The 17028-nt window shown below is 36.5% G+C and overlaps 1 protein-coding gene across 1 annotated transcript in view; it reads right to left on the bottom strand.

Annotated features, from left to right (window-relative positions):
• Positions 1 to 5343: 5343 nt before the first annotated feature.
• LOC105382177 (zinc finger protein 211) overlaps positions 5344 to 17028 on the bottom strand; it is a 53830-nt gene continuing 42145 nt past the window's right edge. The window contains exons 6-7 of the mRNA XM_011552022.3: positions 6587 to 6752; positions 5344 to 6090 (exon numbers count right to left, since the gene is read on the bottom strand). Coding sequence (XP_011550324.1) covers positions 6053 to 6090; positions 6587 to 6752 — 204 coding nt within the window. The 3' untranslated portion in view covers positions 5344 to 6052. The remainder of the gene's footprint in view (positions 6091 to 6586; positions 6753 to 17028) is intronic.

Raw genomic sequence — 17028 nt, 5'->3', positions numbered from 1 at the left:
AATTGTGGCACGTGCCTTTCTTGAGGCTTTAACCTAGTTCAAGTGATTTGCGAACGCCCGCGCCGACCGCAGGGTGATTATTTACAAATCCGGAACGCCAAGTGATTTTCTTCGGAAATTGCTGGAAAGGAAAATAAAGAAATTATTAGTGTACGCCTGATGACGACTCTGTGGTCGCCCGATGCAGCTACGGTTGGAGTGTGCTGGAACATTTCTGGTTTGTGGAAAAAACTGAGTGTCACTTTTTGTAGATTAAAGGTAAACGTCCACCTATCGGTACCTATCGTACGTATCGCACCCAACGGTTTGTCATTAATGTATGAAGTGTTCGTGGCGTCGCCAATGTCGATGGAGGTTGTTGTGCGAATTTCTATACAAAGAATGTCGAATGCGATGCGAACGTTGAGTTCGATGCCAACAGGTGGACGCTTACATTATGGAAACCAACTTGTGGACTATCTTGTGGTGTGCTTATATTTTAGTCTCACAAACCTCTGTAGTATACTCTGATGACGATCACAACTTCACAACGTTTCCGACCAGATTATGTATTTTTAGGCGTGCATTTCAGGTACTATCAATCAGTTAGTTGTTGTTACAGGATGTGAGCCTATTGCCACATTTCAGGTAGGTACGTACCACTAATACCTCTGGAACATGCAGGCTTTCAGCTGCTATTTGAAACGGGATCTAGGATGGCTGAACTGAAACCGAGGAGTCATTTGTAAGGGTGCCACAATAATAAAGAAAATAACATCTCGCAACCAAATTGACTACTTCTTAGCACTGTTTATGAAATAGCGTCAATAGAACCCTATATGCCATCACACACCACCCCGTAACATAAATTTTATACCGACACAAAAATTAATCGATACACTTATGTACAAAGTCAAAGCAGCATAGTTCATTTAAATCATACCTCGATAATCCTAATCAGAAAATGTGAAGTTGATCCGGATCCACCCACAGCCGTGGACTACCGCTCCTGGGCCGCGTCATAAACCCAGCTCCATGTTATGTGAGCTTGGCACGCCATGCGCGCTCCACTCAGCACCATAAATTACCATTCACACCCGCTCGTGCTCTGTGCAAATCGAACATCGATGATTTATTCTACAATTATCGATTAATTCAAGCAGCGTTCGTACATTTAATCGAGATTATTAAGGAGTTCGCTCGGTGCATCGGGTGTGCGAATTGGCAAGCCCTAAATCAAGAGCGTATTTCGTTCGTTACCTGTTTAATTAACAGCGTTTAAATTTTGCACTTTAATTAATACTTAATCTGAGTTAGTGTGATTGCTTCATCGTTTGTTTTAGCTAGATCTCTTCAGGGCTTTAACAATGCTCATTGGCAGGAGGTTGTTGTCGCTTGTTTCACGACAGCGAACTACGTGTTGGGATTCTGATTATTTCACCAAAGTAATCGCTGTTGTGTTCAGCAGTGTTATCGACCGATCAGTTCGTTTGTGTGTTTTTTCCCAACAACGGAACATGACGGTCGGAATGCTCAGTACGAAGGGTAACGTACCTCGGGTGCAGCGAGCTCGATGCTATCGCGGCCGACGTGCGACCGATCGGATTTTTTGTCGGCAAAATGGGAGCAATACTCATCAGATAACATCACAAAAACTCGTCGACGGGCGCAGCACAAAGGCGCCACCGTCGCGCCTCGATTACGCCCTATGACAAGGCGTTTTGCTCCGAACAACGCTCTCCATATTGATCCAAACAATCGTCTATTTTGTTTGGGTGTTATTAGATTTTTTTGTTCGAATGATAGCGTGATAGGTTTGTGAAGAGCATCCATTTAAAGGTGAGCTGTGAGTCTGTGCGGTGGATGTAAATTTGGTATTGATTCGCGAGGCACGGAAGGTCATAAAGCGGCGGTGCTCGGTGTCGAGTTTCGCTCGCTCCCGCGGCGCGATCTATGGCATTGTGCGCGCGCCGAGATATAAATTGTTGGTTTAATCGATTTTTTGTTATTCGTTTCATGTTTGCACGAGTACTGAACGTAGTTAAGTACATAGTTGATGCTATTCTCTATCGATTTTTAAAAACAGTTTCTTTTGACGATGATGTACAAGACTTAACAGGTCAATCGATTTTTATTATACTTCCTCAACAAAATGTAAAGCAGTGGATCATTATAATGCGACTATCTCGAACCTTACGGCTAGATTTAAATTAAAATGTAACAGTTTGTGAATAATGGGGGCATTTATAGACCCAATAATAGTTTAATTCGTCGGCGCCGTGATAGAATGGTTAAAGACAATAAATTTTGGTGGTCTGTTGGACCACCCAGCGCAGTTAACCGATGTAATTGATTTTGTTTAATGATTTATAATGTTTACTATGTGATGCGAGATGCAACTCAATAGTGAGCGGTTGAATTCGGCTCAGTGGAAAAAAAACTTAGGTATTTTACAGTTATCAAGACACAAATTATATATTTTAAAGATTGATTTTCAGTGAGGGTTATCCCTGGTTGCAGCTAATGCTAATCACCATGTTAAAACACTGAATTCCTTACAACAATAATTTCTACAATTCAGATTTGTGCAATTAAATGCCACAAAAATAAACACCCCAAAATAACCGCGGGAAAAGCAAACGCTAGGCGCACCATATATAAATAAACCACTTAACAGAATTAAGTACCGGAATAGTCCTTATCTGGTCCATGTACCGTCCCACAGGACTGCAGGCTTCACGGCAGCCACAATTAAGTCTTAAAACTTCAGGCTCCTCGTGTACTATGCAAATGAGATACTTTTGCATGTACCCAACGCCTACTTGCCGATGTCTTTTGAACCCTGCTGTTTTAAAGCAGCCGGTAATACGGTAGGATTCGTCCAGTTGCAAGAATATCAAGTTTACTCTAAAGAAAGAAGGTGTAGTATTGATTGTAGCACTTTGCCTCGGTATTTAATGGTATTCCTATGTGTTACTTTGTTTCGTTAACTTCTAAGAGAAAATTTCATCTAAATTAGTGTTTGTGAATTTATGATTCATAATGTAGTAAGTAGGCACTTATATTTTAATGCATTTGTTAATTAAAAATAAGTGTTAGCTTTATCTTAATTTATCAATGTGTATAAATAGATTAATGTTAAAAAATGCATTTAAAATTTAGATTTTTGCTTAATGTTCCTACCTACTTACAAATAAAAATTGTTCAGCCAATATAAGTCCCGAAACCGCCAACTATAAACAACACTTTGTGCCCACTGGAAATATTTGTTCCTTGTAAGAATGCAATGAAAAGGATTGTAAATTAAGGGCGAGGTCTTAAGTAGCCTTTGAAATAAATGGTTTCCTGCACTGTTAGTGAATGTGTGGAATAGTAGAACGGTAGTGTCGATGCCGATTCTATTGTTTCGTGATGTGTGGATTAGATTTCTGCCGCTTAAAGGTAAACGTCCGCCTCAGCATCGTACACAACGGATGCATCGCATTCAGTATGCTTTGTGTAGAAATTCACAAAAGTTTAGTGTGTCCACTTCGTCGGCATTGCCGACGCCGTCGCTCCATACATTAATGAAAATCCGTTTGGTCCGATTCGTACGATACCGATAGGTAGACGCTTACTTTAGGGTGCCTGCAAACGTCTGACAATCAGTGACCGACTCTTTTTAGGAGAAAAATTTATCTTAATTATTATCGGAAGTATTATAGTATGTAAATCAGAAAAAAAGCAAAATCTGCCTGGTTATCGGTCCAACAAAACGGCGGTTGTGTGCGGACACTCTTTTGCATAAGTTCATGAGTTGGAATCCCGGTACTTACTTTCTATTATTTCTCAGTACTTACACGAAATCATAAAGGGGTGCATGAATGAAGCCAGCACGGATGACTTATCAACCTTAGACAGTTAGTATTTCGTAAGGTAGAGTGACCCTTTGAGTGTCGTATCCGTCGATGGCTAGCCGGTGGAAGAAGGTATGTGTTCTCTTTTGGCTAGGATATTTTCCTTTTTTTCTAGGAAATCTAACATAGGAACATAGATTTACATAATATTAATAACAGTAATATTAACCCCCAAGACCAGTGAAGTTATGTGATAGCCATGGAGTAGCGAGGACAAATATCTGTCCTTAAACGAATATCTGCCCCGGCCGGGAATCGAACCCGGGAGCTTCGGCATAACAATCAGGGTCCCTAACCACTACACCGTTGGGTCTTCTATTTTTTTTATTTTTAAATTTTTGTTTTTTTATTTTGGTTTTTGATGCAAATAAAGTATATTGCATTGTGTAATTGAGTTACTGGAAAGAAGCGTGTAACTTATCCATACAAAAGAATTCAACGCGTTAGATTTAGATTTTTTAATTCACTATTGCCATTTAACGGGCACATCCAAGACCCGAGAACAAATATCAGTGTTTAAACAAATATCTGCCCCAGTCGGGAATCGAACCCGGGACCTTCGGCTCAGTAGTCAGGGTCACGTGGCAATAGGCCCGCCCCCTATTACATTGGGACTAACATAAACACTGGCGAAAAGTGGGTGCAGCAATGCACCTCTGCCTACCCCGCAAGGAAGTACAATAGTACAAGGAGTGCGTATTTATATATGTCGCAGGCATCTGCTTTAATCTCATGTTTGATTGAACCGCTAGCCCGTTCATTGGATGACGCTATTCAGTTGTATGACTAGGCCGAACGTTGATTGTACAAGCGTCACAAAACGTCCAACTAGTTAGCGGACTTAAAATCAGTCAGGTGGTGAATAAAATAAATATGGCGTCTTACAGCGAACAGCTGACACAAAAAGCACTTGTATTGTTATTTTTTGCAAATAAATTAGCTTTAAAGTGCGTTATTTATGTTAAAATAGTGTGACATGGATTTACCTATTATTACACCGCCGGCGGATAGTTTCAAAGAAAAAAATGTGCTGAAACTGGATAATTATGAACAACAATATTAAGGTACGTTTATTGTTATTGGTTAATTAATTTATGAGATGAGAGCTTTGTAACATAGTATTTTTGTTGACTCTTGTCTGGTCATGTTCATCCTAACCAGACATTACAAAGTTGCTATACCATATCCCATTTAACGACTTCGCTGAATAACGTTCAGTCAAGACGTTGGACGTTACAGTCAACCACTTGACGAGTTGTTCTTTAGTCATTCAACTGAGTAGCGTCATCCAATGAACGGGCTAGCGGTTCAATCAAACAGGATATTAAACCATATATATATATTTTTAATCACATGTATAATTGTTATATTTCTGTAACTTTTTGACTTTGACTTTTGCTATAAAATTAAATACTTAAAAAGGTAGGTAAAACTAATCGGAAGGAAATAAAAATGCAACATCTTTTAAATAGTTTTCCTCTATTTATATGAATAGTAAGTATAATTACTCTTAATTAATATAAATAGATTATTTCATAAATAACTGTGTTCGGACGGAAATCACAATATACGTACATTTGTAAGCATATTACACAATACCGTACAGTATTGTAATTATTTACGTAATATATACGTAAAGAAACGTTTGGTTGACACTAAACTAACACCGTATTTACAACAAATTCATTTATAATTAATAAATAAAAACCTTAAACTTTAATTTTATTTACAAATACTTAAAAATGTCTCTATTATATAAAGATTTAACCGTAATCATATTAACTGAAAATTGAAATATGAATAATAAATTAACACTTAAAATTAGTATACCTAGGCATTTAACTTACAGTCTAGTATCACATTTTTGTATATTAGGCAAGATATTTGTACAGCAGCTTATATTTTATAATACTTAAGATTAATATAATAATTATTTTAGGATTGATACATAGAAAGCAAAACTTTTTTTATTAATTATAATTATTTTTTAGCGTTTTTGTGATTGTAGCAGCAGAATAAAATTTTATAAAAAAATGCTGCCTATTTATCTGCCAATACTCATGATATTTTTTCTCATTAGGCTTTTTGATATTACAATATATTTTCAGTCGTAAGATTAGTTAGTTTTACATAATTATACTTTATGTATTTTACAACTTCGATAGAACATTTAATTTTCAGGTGGCTTCTCTTGCGCTGTTCCTTTGATGTTTGGCTGCAACAAAAATAAGTGTGTTATTAACCATGTATTTTCTCAGCATTTTTAGGTTAAATATTATTCTAAAAAACAGTGTAAGTACTAACTAAAAATGCTTAGATATACGATCTAGGACCTAGGTAGATTTAGTATTACATACAAAACAAAGCTAAAAACTGTCCGAATTCTGTATTCTGTCAAACCATTGTAGGTACCAATGAACAAAGTAACAAATCTTCTAATCGAACTAAGAGCTCAGTGGAAGCGGGGTGTTATTTGTCGAGATGTTTCTTTAGCACTGACACTCCATATAGTTCGTACTAAAATATCATAGACTGCTAGTAGAATTTCTTTAGCTTTTCAGTTTTCATGGACTATAAATATATTATATACTCATATATATTTATCTACGTTTTCTAGTCTATAAGTATGTTTTTTGTATGTCTGATTTATGTGGTGTTCAATAAAGCAATATTATATTCTATTCTGTTCTACGTTTCTCGCTAAAACTCACCAGTATGCAAAAAGAGATGGTTCTTCAGGTTGGTGTGCTTCGAGAATCCTCTCGAGCAGATATGACACTTGTACGGCCACGACCCGCTGTGCACGTACATGTGGGACTTGAGGTCTCCGGGCGTCGGGAACGACTTCGAGCAAAGGCTGCACTTATGTGGCTTCTCCTGAGGAAGAAAGAGACAGAGTTATTGAAAGACTTTTGAACTGCTGTTGGTTACAATGGACAGAGCAGTGTTATTTTTATATTGAATACTATAATATTAACTATCTGTTGTGATGTAAGTACATGTAATGTAGGCAGGTAATACGTTTTATTCCATTATGTATAACAGGCTCGGTATCGTTAATGAAACAATAATGGATATGGGGTAACAATTTGTTTCTCGTTGTGTGAGCAAGTTGAATGAAAAGTAGAAAAAAAACCGCATTGGTTTTCTGGAAAATATATTTAATACTATCTAAAGGTCATGAACTTTTTGTGTGAGTCCAGACTCGTAATTAGACACTATTCAATAAAATTTATCATGAATTAACTGAGGACATCTTTGAATTTAAACTTAAAGGTCATGTATTCTGTATCGTAACTCCTGTTTTACTTGCGCTAATCACTTGGCCGGACCAAACGAGGCATCGCAAATATGATATCTGTATATAATAGGCCTGACCACCGCGTCGTCTCGGTATTCCATTAACGGCTTATTGCAAAAAGCAGCTGTCACCCATCCGTGCGGGCGTACGGGCGCCGGCAGCGGGCGCTTAGTTATAATGACTACGTTATTTTTCATGGCATATCGTGTACCAGAAAAATGGCAACTGCTTATTACTGCCACAAAAATATGGCCGTTTTTCTCAAAAAAAATCTTCCAGGTTCAAACGACATAATTCATCCTCATTCAGGAATTTAAATGCTTCCGTCGAGTAACTTTATTTAAACTTTCAAAATACCATAAAAATGTGTCGCGACAATGTAACGCTGTAATGGGCGATGCACGAATACAAAATATTCACTAAACAACGAGTTCAAAGGAATCGGCGGCATAATTCGTTGATGATGATGATGACCACATATTAAAGCTGTCGGTCGTCAGCAGCGTAAATATGGTCACAAATTGAATAAACCATATCGTCATTTCTGTTGTCTCTACACCACAAAGAAGTGGAAGAATAACTTACTGCTACCTAATCTCTAAACGAATTAAAGTACCGTGACATAAATGGTAAGACTACTTTAAAACACTGTAAATTTAAAAGCGGGCGATAACTATTAAGATCAAATCTGATGGGAAGGTTAATCATTAACTTGATTAAAAAACGAAAACTAATTAAAAGTTATCAACAAATCCCATTTTTGTTCGCCGCCCACATTTACACCTTCTAGAAATTAAGTGCTATAGCCAGACTAAATTGAAACGCTCTGAGTACTGTGGAACTTGTAAGCTAGAGGCCATATTTAAATTGGTAGGATAGTGTCCCGCCCCAAGAGCAAGGCCTGAAGGTATAGCAGCTCAATCAGAAGAAACAAAAAAAAAAAGTACTGATTTCATTCGGATCCCACTCGCTACCGTATCGTATATTGCAAGGAATAAATCAATGAACAAAGCCCCATTAGTTGGCCGACAATTTCCGATGGATAAATCACGGCATGGGTAAAACTGTTTTTGTGATCTCGTTCATTATAATCGATGTCTGAAGTACAGAATATCGATGTTTTCATTCGATAAATTGACTAAATACACCACACACTTAGTTTGATACTTTTTAGTCGGAAATTTAATAAGATCTATTCGATAGTCGATGTTTTTGAGTGATATGGTAACTAATATATGTTTCATGAAAAGATCAACATTAACAGCGATATTTATAAACAATATATAGATTTATTAACATCGTTATATCGTTACACCCCTCCTCACCACCCTCTGATACACCATTTTAGTTAGCTTAGGTAAAACATACACAGTGTATACTCTTGTTTAAATACATACGTTTGTTTCATGCAGTTCAAAAACAAACATGGTTTAGCGCGATCCTTCATACCGTTCCAGTCGATAAATCAAGTAGAAATCTGGCCGAGAAATCGTTCAAAAATCGATTCCCCGGTCGCTCGATCAACCTACCCCCGTATCGGTCTTCGCTTACAGTGACGTATGGCGACTCGATACAGCAGCCTGATGTTATGGAAATTAAATGCAAATGGCGTATGTTTCGCTTAATTTAGAGAAATATATTGATGGGACGGTAACGTGCGTGCTTGGTATTGCAACGAGATATACAACTCATTAGGGCGTCCTGCGCAGATTACTGCTGATGGGACATCGTATAGAGCCGTGTGGTAAGGTTCTCTATATTTAAAAAAAAGTGCTATTATGTTAACCTGTTTTTTTGTGATTACAGATTTCTTAGGCAACACTTTTATTTGATAACCTGAAAGAAAGGCAAGAAAGCGTCTATGAGCAAAACGCAAGACCGTGTGGACTTACAACAAATGATGAGGCTAAATCTATTCTATAATAATGAAATTAACCTAAAAATTTAGTTATCAAAGCGAGAACAATCACTTGCGATTAGTTAGCGTCAAGGTGCTATCACACTGGCGCGAACGGCGCTACTCTAGGCTGTTTCATTAAGCCGCCGGACGGAATAATTTAATCAGGATGGCGGCGGTGGCAGCAAAAGAACGATAACGTATGATTGATATAGCTGCGCAGGAGTCGCGGCCGATGCAATGGTGCTTTCCTTTTCAACGCACATGTTTTTAATGCCAAATAAAGATAAAGGTGGAGCTTATAAATAAGATCGGTAAATTACATATTATATGTCAGAAATTCTTGAATAGAAGGTTTAAAAGTATGTTTTAGTTTTTCCATTATTCAATCGTAGTAAAATTGAATAAGTAGGTAGTACATAATAATTATACTAAATATTTTTCTTTCTTCCCCTATCTTTTATCCTTTCATCACAGTGAACAACCCTCGTCTAACCCTTGGGTTTCTCACCGACACGACAAGAAATAGAGTTTTATAAGAAGAAGAATATATATCTATTTTTCTAGAGACGATATTTTTATATCAATTAGGAGTAAGCCGAGTAGATGAGACGATGCAATCACCGACGCTCGGTATGTTTTGCTCCATTTGCTACTGCGTTCGCGCGAAATGTCATCGGGAATGAATATCGGTGGTCACAGGGTACTCACACACTCGTACAAATGATACAAACAATATTACCCCGTACCTTTTCTAAACGAGACAAATCAAAATGATCGATATAATAATATAATAGGTTTAGTAGGTAATTTATTGCTAAAAAATTTCATCGAACACTGAATCTTCAGTTAAAAGGTATTTTCTCTGTCAATGTAAACATTGTATATTATAATACGAGTCCTAGACAGTGTTATCTGCTTATTACTGTAGGTAATTGATAGTGTCATAGAGTAATGGGAATCTGGAGTCTGTGACATGGAATTATTACATTTAATTTATTTTTCACTTACACCGAGACAGTAAGTTGTGGGCGATGCATAATGTCATATTAATTGCAGTTCTCAAGACGAAACTGAAATTAAAAAAACTCGAACTCAATATATGTCATAATAAGTAATAAAACGAGATAGTAAAATATTAAATTAAAGTTGGCTTCAAGTTTTTTTTTCGATAATTTAATTCAATTTTTGTTCTTCATAGATAGGTGGTACTTTATAGGTACGTCAAGCGCCATGCATGGCCATTAATTAATTTCTTGTCAGGTACCTTTGTATAAAAAAACAAAACCAAAAGAAGACAGATATAGCGCTACACTACACTCGAACCGATAAACCGGAGATAGATACACAATACTTATCACCGAAACATATTAATTAAGAAAACCCGGCAATCGATTTGGAGCTCTACCGGCCAATCAATTACAGTGAAATTGATTAGTTAGACGCAGGAAGTTATGACGTTTGTTAGCAACAGCTGGTTTGAATGACAGATCTGTAAAAGCCGCTACTTAGCAGCCCGACGTACAGCCATATCGGCTTCTAATATTTTATATTTAAATATTCATTTGATCCGCCTGAGAGTGTGAGATAACGTCAACTCGAGACTTAACCGTTTGGTGCTCAGATTAGCATGTTGTTATTTTTATTTAATCATCATTAGTTTTATGGTTTGTATGCTTCTCAAATTTGAAATCTTCGAATAGGTTTTTATTATTTAAATCACTTAAACAAACATTTATGTTATTTATTGCAAATGTGTTATTTTATAATAATTAATGCTATTTCAGATCCATTGTTCTCACTCGTAGAACAATAAACATTACAGTGCGCACCGCGACTTAAAAAAAACGTCCATAGATTTCCTAGAGTTTCATCAACTCTCGCTCGCAGTGTCACAGCGCAATCTGCTCTAGGTTTTTTGCGCGTCGGTCTCAGCGGTCGCCAACTCGGGCGGAAAATGGCATTAGATTAGCTGCACGCGTTTCTCCGCACAATGAAATACCTACTCCCTCAATAGCTGTGAGCACGCGCGCCGTCTGATTAAATTATGATTGCAGGTTTTTAATATGCTATCGGTCATTATTTGTAAATCAGGTGTTTTTTATGTTACATCCGTATCTACGTATTGTGTAGCATCTGTCGTCGGCACGCGATCTTTTAAGTGAACTTTGATAATACGTATTGCTCTCTTGATGGTAACTGCCTCGCTATAAAGTGCGATGGCGTGACTATAAAGAACCTACTGTATGATGTATGTAATTCCATCTGGGTGGTGATTGTTTTCTTGCGGTTTGATTTATTTTCTTTTGGCTGGTTTTAATGTTTGAGTTAGTTTTGAAGTGTGCTTTTTGTTAGAAAGTGTACTTTTAAAATTGTAACCGCCTAATTGGAACGTTTTATTTAAAAATAAAGGTACATAATTCAAATCATAATCTTAAGCTGAGAAATGTGATATCCTAAAAATGGCTTAAAACAATATCGTTCCCAACGAGATTTCACCTAACCTACCCGTTGTAAATTATGATTTTAAATTGAAGTGATGTTCAATTTGGGCTTTTTACACACTTATATTTTACACACTCTCGGGCAATGAAAAGGTTCCACTGAGAAAAACACCAAGTTACCTACTTTTTAACGGAAAAGGCTAGCTTAATGATACCTTCTGCAAAATTTAAGTAAGTACATTTAACAGAGCACCAGGATATTACAAACTAAAAACAATAATAAAATGTTAAATATTATAGTGAAATATTTGAAAAAAATGGGGTCTTATGGTATATACATTTTGAGAGTGGAACTTTTTCATTGCCCGTGAGTGTATTATTTATCACGTCAACTTTGATGTTTGTCAGTCTCGGACTCTGTATCATTTGAATAGGACACGACCCACGACTCTCGGTCACACGATCAATATACGCTGGGTTTTAGATAGGTACAGTGGCCTGCACAGACACATGACCCATCTTGGAGGGTCATGGCTACTGAGAGAGGGTCATGTTTCTGTGCAGTACACTGTACCTACATAATAATAATATTTATCTATAATGTGCTACTGTAAAAACGGGACTCTACGGAAAACTAAGTTTTTATGCATAAGTTATACTTAAGGTGATACAGATTTTACATGGCAAGGGATACGTATCCAATCCATATACTTGAGATATCCAGTTATGATTATAAGCACAAATTAGTATACATGGATTATAAAGTAAGATATAAAGGGCAGTGTCGTTTTTAAATCAATTGGCCTTAAACGAAAACCAGGCGACTCCATTCTATATCTTTCGTGAATAGAGCTATAAACAATTCGTATGATACATTTACGGTTTCCCTTGTCGTACAAATAATATGTAGCCTTAGATTGTTTATCGAATACAGACCCTTAATCACAACACGTAAGGCACATTTTGCAACGAACCACCCCATGTATGAATGAGAAATAGTATTTATGACTTTCCGAATCGGTAGGGTAATGTGGGTTAAGAAAGTATTTTGAATTTATGATGACAATGTTAAATGTTTTATGTATTTTGAATGTATCTATTTGAGGTTGTTTGTTATGGCTTGGAAGTCTTTTGCAGTAACGGTAAAATATTAGGTTAGAAATAGGAATAACAATACTTATTCTTCTCAAACTATGTATCGTATTGCGGTTATCGGAAGCTATTGATTGAAATTCTTTAATATTGTTAGTTAAGAACATCCTCATTGATTGAACTCAATAATAAACATAAAATGGTAACAAGCTTAACAAATTATAAGTGAGTAAAGTATGTACCTAGTGATGAATTTCTTAGCAAATATTAAACTCTTAAATAAAAGTAACGCCTAAATAATTAATAACCCACATCAGCTCTAGTATAAAATATGATAAGCCCGAAATGGATGAAAAAAAAAAGTATAACGAGATAAACTTACGAGCAACCGGAAGTGACTGTGAGCTTGTTAATTTAATTTCAATTACTTTCTATTGATATATTTGGTCGGCCGCTGATCATTGGCTGATCAACTTTCACACTTCATCAATTCATTTAATATAAATGAAACCGACAGATTTGATCTAAAACTGCTACAAGTTCTCATAAAATAATGTTCAAAATAATGGTACTAGTCGGCTACTGTCAGTGCACTAAAAAAAATCAAAAACTTTCCTAATTTCAACGATAGCAGAAATATAATGTCCTTAGTAATTATTTAGATACTAAGCTCGCATAGCAGTAAAGTTCCCCACCCTTGCATAATATCAAACCAAGTGGCCAATAAAGTTGAATCAAAAAATAAAAACTAGCTTCAGCTTGACATAATCTGTCTCTTTCATAAAGGCAGGTGCACATGACAGGCACCGGCCCTTCGTTCGTAAAATTTTAATGAGATTATAAAAGCATACGGCGGTCTCTACCATAAAACCAAGATGTTTTAACTTCGTCCGGGGATGTAAAACAAATGCAGTAGGTAATTATTTGTGAATTGCTTGCTGTTAAGCTGTTATTTTTGTGGAATGTTTATTTCAATCCAAAATTTATGTAAGTCTGCTTCACGCGTATAGGCAATAGTAGTGAAAAATGGTAAATAAAAATGAATGTATCAAGTTCTCACCGAATTATACATAAAACAAATGTGGAGAAAGGATGCGATTCCCCAGAATTTGATACTAAAAAGTTTTCGCTACAAATAAAATACATATTTGAGGTAAAAATAATTATAAAATTAACGATGAATACTTCATGAATTACATAAATAAGCTCATGTAAAACCCGTTACATATTTATCCCCAATACCATTATATCAAATAACAACACGTGACCAGCCTCCTTGTTAGCATCTTTTGTGCCACCAATTGTGTGGACAAATGCTGGCGTGTCCGTCCTGACAGACAGACAGACTGACAGACACGGAACAAATAACGATTCACAACTAACGAAGTGTCGGGTAAGGCGTATGCAAAATTGGTGTCTACGGATGAATGTTGGTGGGAACCCTGATTTGCATTTCATCAGATATTGTAGCTTTTCTGAGTTTTCTTGTCTTTCTTCTAAGACTTTCTTATTGGATATTGCAAAATTGAATAGTCATGTTGTGATTCTTTTTTTCAAAGAATTCCCGAGCATTGAAATTGTTCAACGCGGATGGCCACTATATACCTATATTATACAGACTGAATTCAATAAACGTGTATAAGAACAAAACTATGCTAAAACAGAAGCAATAAAAGAAAAAACAAGCTTAAATATCGATCCAATAACATTAGCATAGTAATTAATCTCCTATTCAATGAAGGCGCCATCTCGTGTCAATCTGAAAAGCTTTTTAAAGTAAAGACAAAGAGCATTCAGAGACAATGCTCCTGCGCATCAAACGGAGGCAGCCCTAACGAGCTCCAACTTAGTGCAGGGTTGGCTCTTAAATAGTATTCATAAATAAATATTAATCTGCAGCATAACACTGCAATATTGTCCGTAAACAAATAATAACTACCTATTTGATTGCTCTTGAAAAGTTACGCCTGAAACATTGCGCATCACTTCATCATCCGCTTAAGCAAATATATTTCCATCAAACCTCTATGAAATCGAAAGATGAAAAGGTCACCTACGCTAGGCAGACGTCAGCATTAGAAAAAAGTAATGCCTAGAAATTAACGTACCTACTAAGTACCTATGTAATGTTTGTACAACCCTATAGTGTTATACTCTACATTTCCGGGCGTCTATTGCTCTCTTGACTATTGTGATTGCGCACGCATATATCGCTTGCCAACTGTTGCCTTTATTGCTCTGGGCCTCAGAACAAGCACTCGACGGGCCAATACCGAGGTGACAGCTGAAAGATGCCTTTGTAACTGGTGATTTGAGGGAGCATCGAGTACAATTGCGCAGTTTACATTTTAAGGGGCCATTATTGTTTTATCTGCAACAGTGTCAGGGCGTCTCAGTGAGCGACACCGGTTGTTGCACAGTAATGGCTATGAAAAATGCATTTCCAGTCAATACCAATCAGAAATACTCGTGTACGAGTCTTTTTTAACTGTATAGGAACCTGCCATAATTAATTTAGATTGGCCTTAGATACAATATCAGAATATTCATCAATGTCAGATCAAAGTCAAAATCTATATTATTTTATTTTTTTAACAGCTATGATCAGTTGTGATTATGTATATGCCGATATATTTCGGATATCCAGATGGTGCCATGCAAAAAAAAAACTCTTCCTTAAGTAGCAAAAATCAGCATCTAAACTACATAACTCACGGCGCAAACAAACGAAAAAGTCACAAAAAACGTTGTCAATTCGTCCGAGCACGCCAGTTCTCACGTGGACACGTGGAGCGTGTCCAAGACGATACCGAAGACGCTCAGCGTACCGTGTCTTCGCACGGTCGTGTGTGAACCCGGGTCAGCGCCGCGGTCCACTTGAGACTATATTGTTTTCGAGGATTTCGGTAGGATCTGCCGGTTACGTATCGTTGAATACGGTCGGTTAAACAATGATTTTTGTTTGTTATGTGACCGTGTATTATGATGTTGCTGACTCTATTTAGCTTAAATTCAAGGAAAATTATACTATTGTATCTTAAAATTGAACTCAAAGATTCCTATAAAGATTTCAGTTTAACTGAAACAGGTATTTTTTTACAAATTAATATCAGAAGACTGATTTGCACAATAGCGGAGTTTCGGGAAATAAAATAACTTCCCATAACAGGAATTCCGATGTCCACGCACCGTCTAATCAAACACGGCGAACAAACAATATTCACAGACTGCACCCCTAAGGGCGAGTCTACAATCAAGTTTAAGAGTCACAAGTGTTCCATAAAGAAAGCAACAATAGGTCACAGTTCCGTAGGCACGGGAGTTCCCACGTTGACCCGACCTGCCCGGCAATTTATTGGCCCCAGCTCCTTACCGTAACTACCTGTGCAGGTGTCTTAAGACAGTTTTAGGGTTGCCACAGAGTTTTTTTTGTCTTCCTTTCAGAATCTGTAATCTGCTGTATCATGTTTTTTGTTGTACAAAAGTTTTGCAATTATAAAACAAAATTGTAAATGATTTTTTATGCATAATTGTAGAATATTACAATCCTTTCATTGACTAGTTCAGATTATTAGTTTTTTTACACAATATTTTTGTGTGTTTATAAATATCCATACAAATATAATATGTCGCTATATACCAAACGGCACCAGTAAAAAAACAAATACTAACGTAGCTTAAATAGAGTAAAAAAAACTGAAAGTGCCAACCCTTTGACCCCACGCACCGTGTGCAGTCTTGTGTGATTTTCTTAAGTCGCGGACACATGAGTTCATAGTTAAAAATGTAAGAAGTCAAAGTGGGGCGTTATGGGAACTGAGCACGGTAACACAGCCGTGTAATGTGCATCAAGCTTTACCGCACATTATTATACTTACGTAAATAACTATGATTGTCTAATAAAAATCATCATTGTGTTAAGATTTTGGGAAGAGTAATGAGCGACGTCTTTTGTTTTTCAGTTGTTATGTGGAATGATAATGTTGAGAATATTTTTTACGTCAGTATACCTACATAATGTTGAAAAAATACGTACGCGTAAACTCCTTTTGGCAAGACTGTATACCTACTTATTGTTTTTCCGGCATATAGACGTAAGTAGTAAGACTTTCATAGGCAATACATATTATACTGAAATAACACGCGATTAGGTGTCTGTTGTCAGAAGCATCATTGTTTCATATTTTTTTCTCAACGTGACAATCTACCCGCGAAGTTACAGAAAAAATAACTATTCAAACAATACACCGAGCGCAATACGGATCTTTAGACCAGTTAATAATTGCATGTATAATGGCTGAAAAAAACGAACAATGGCTATCCATAATCAGCACTTAATAGTCCTTTAGAATGAGGATCTATGTGTTATAATTATAAGTGATGTAAAAAAATGTGCAATGGCTACTATATACTATTGTT

The sequence above is a fragment of the Plutella xylostella genome, chromosome 12 (genome assembly GCF_932276165.1).
Source record: "Plutella xylostella chromosome 12, ilPluXylo3.1, whole genome shotgun sequence".
In the NCBI taxonomy this organism is placed as follows: Eukaryota; Metazoa; Arthropoda; class Insecta; order Lepidoptera; family Plutellidae; genus Plutella; species Plutella xylostella.
Note: the sequence above shows the minus strand (reverse complement) of the source record. Positions and strands in the feature narration are given on the sequence as shown.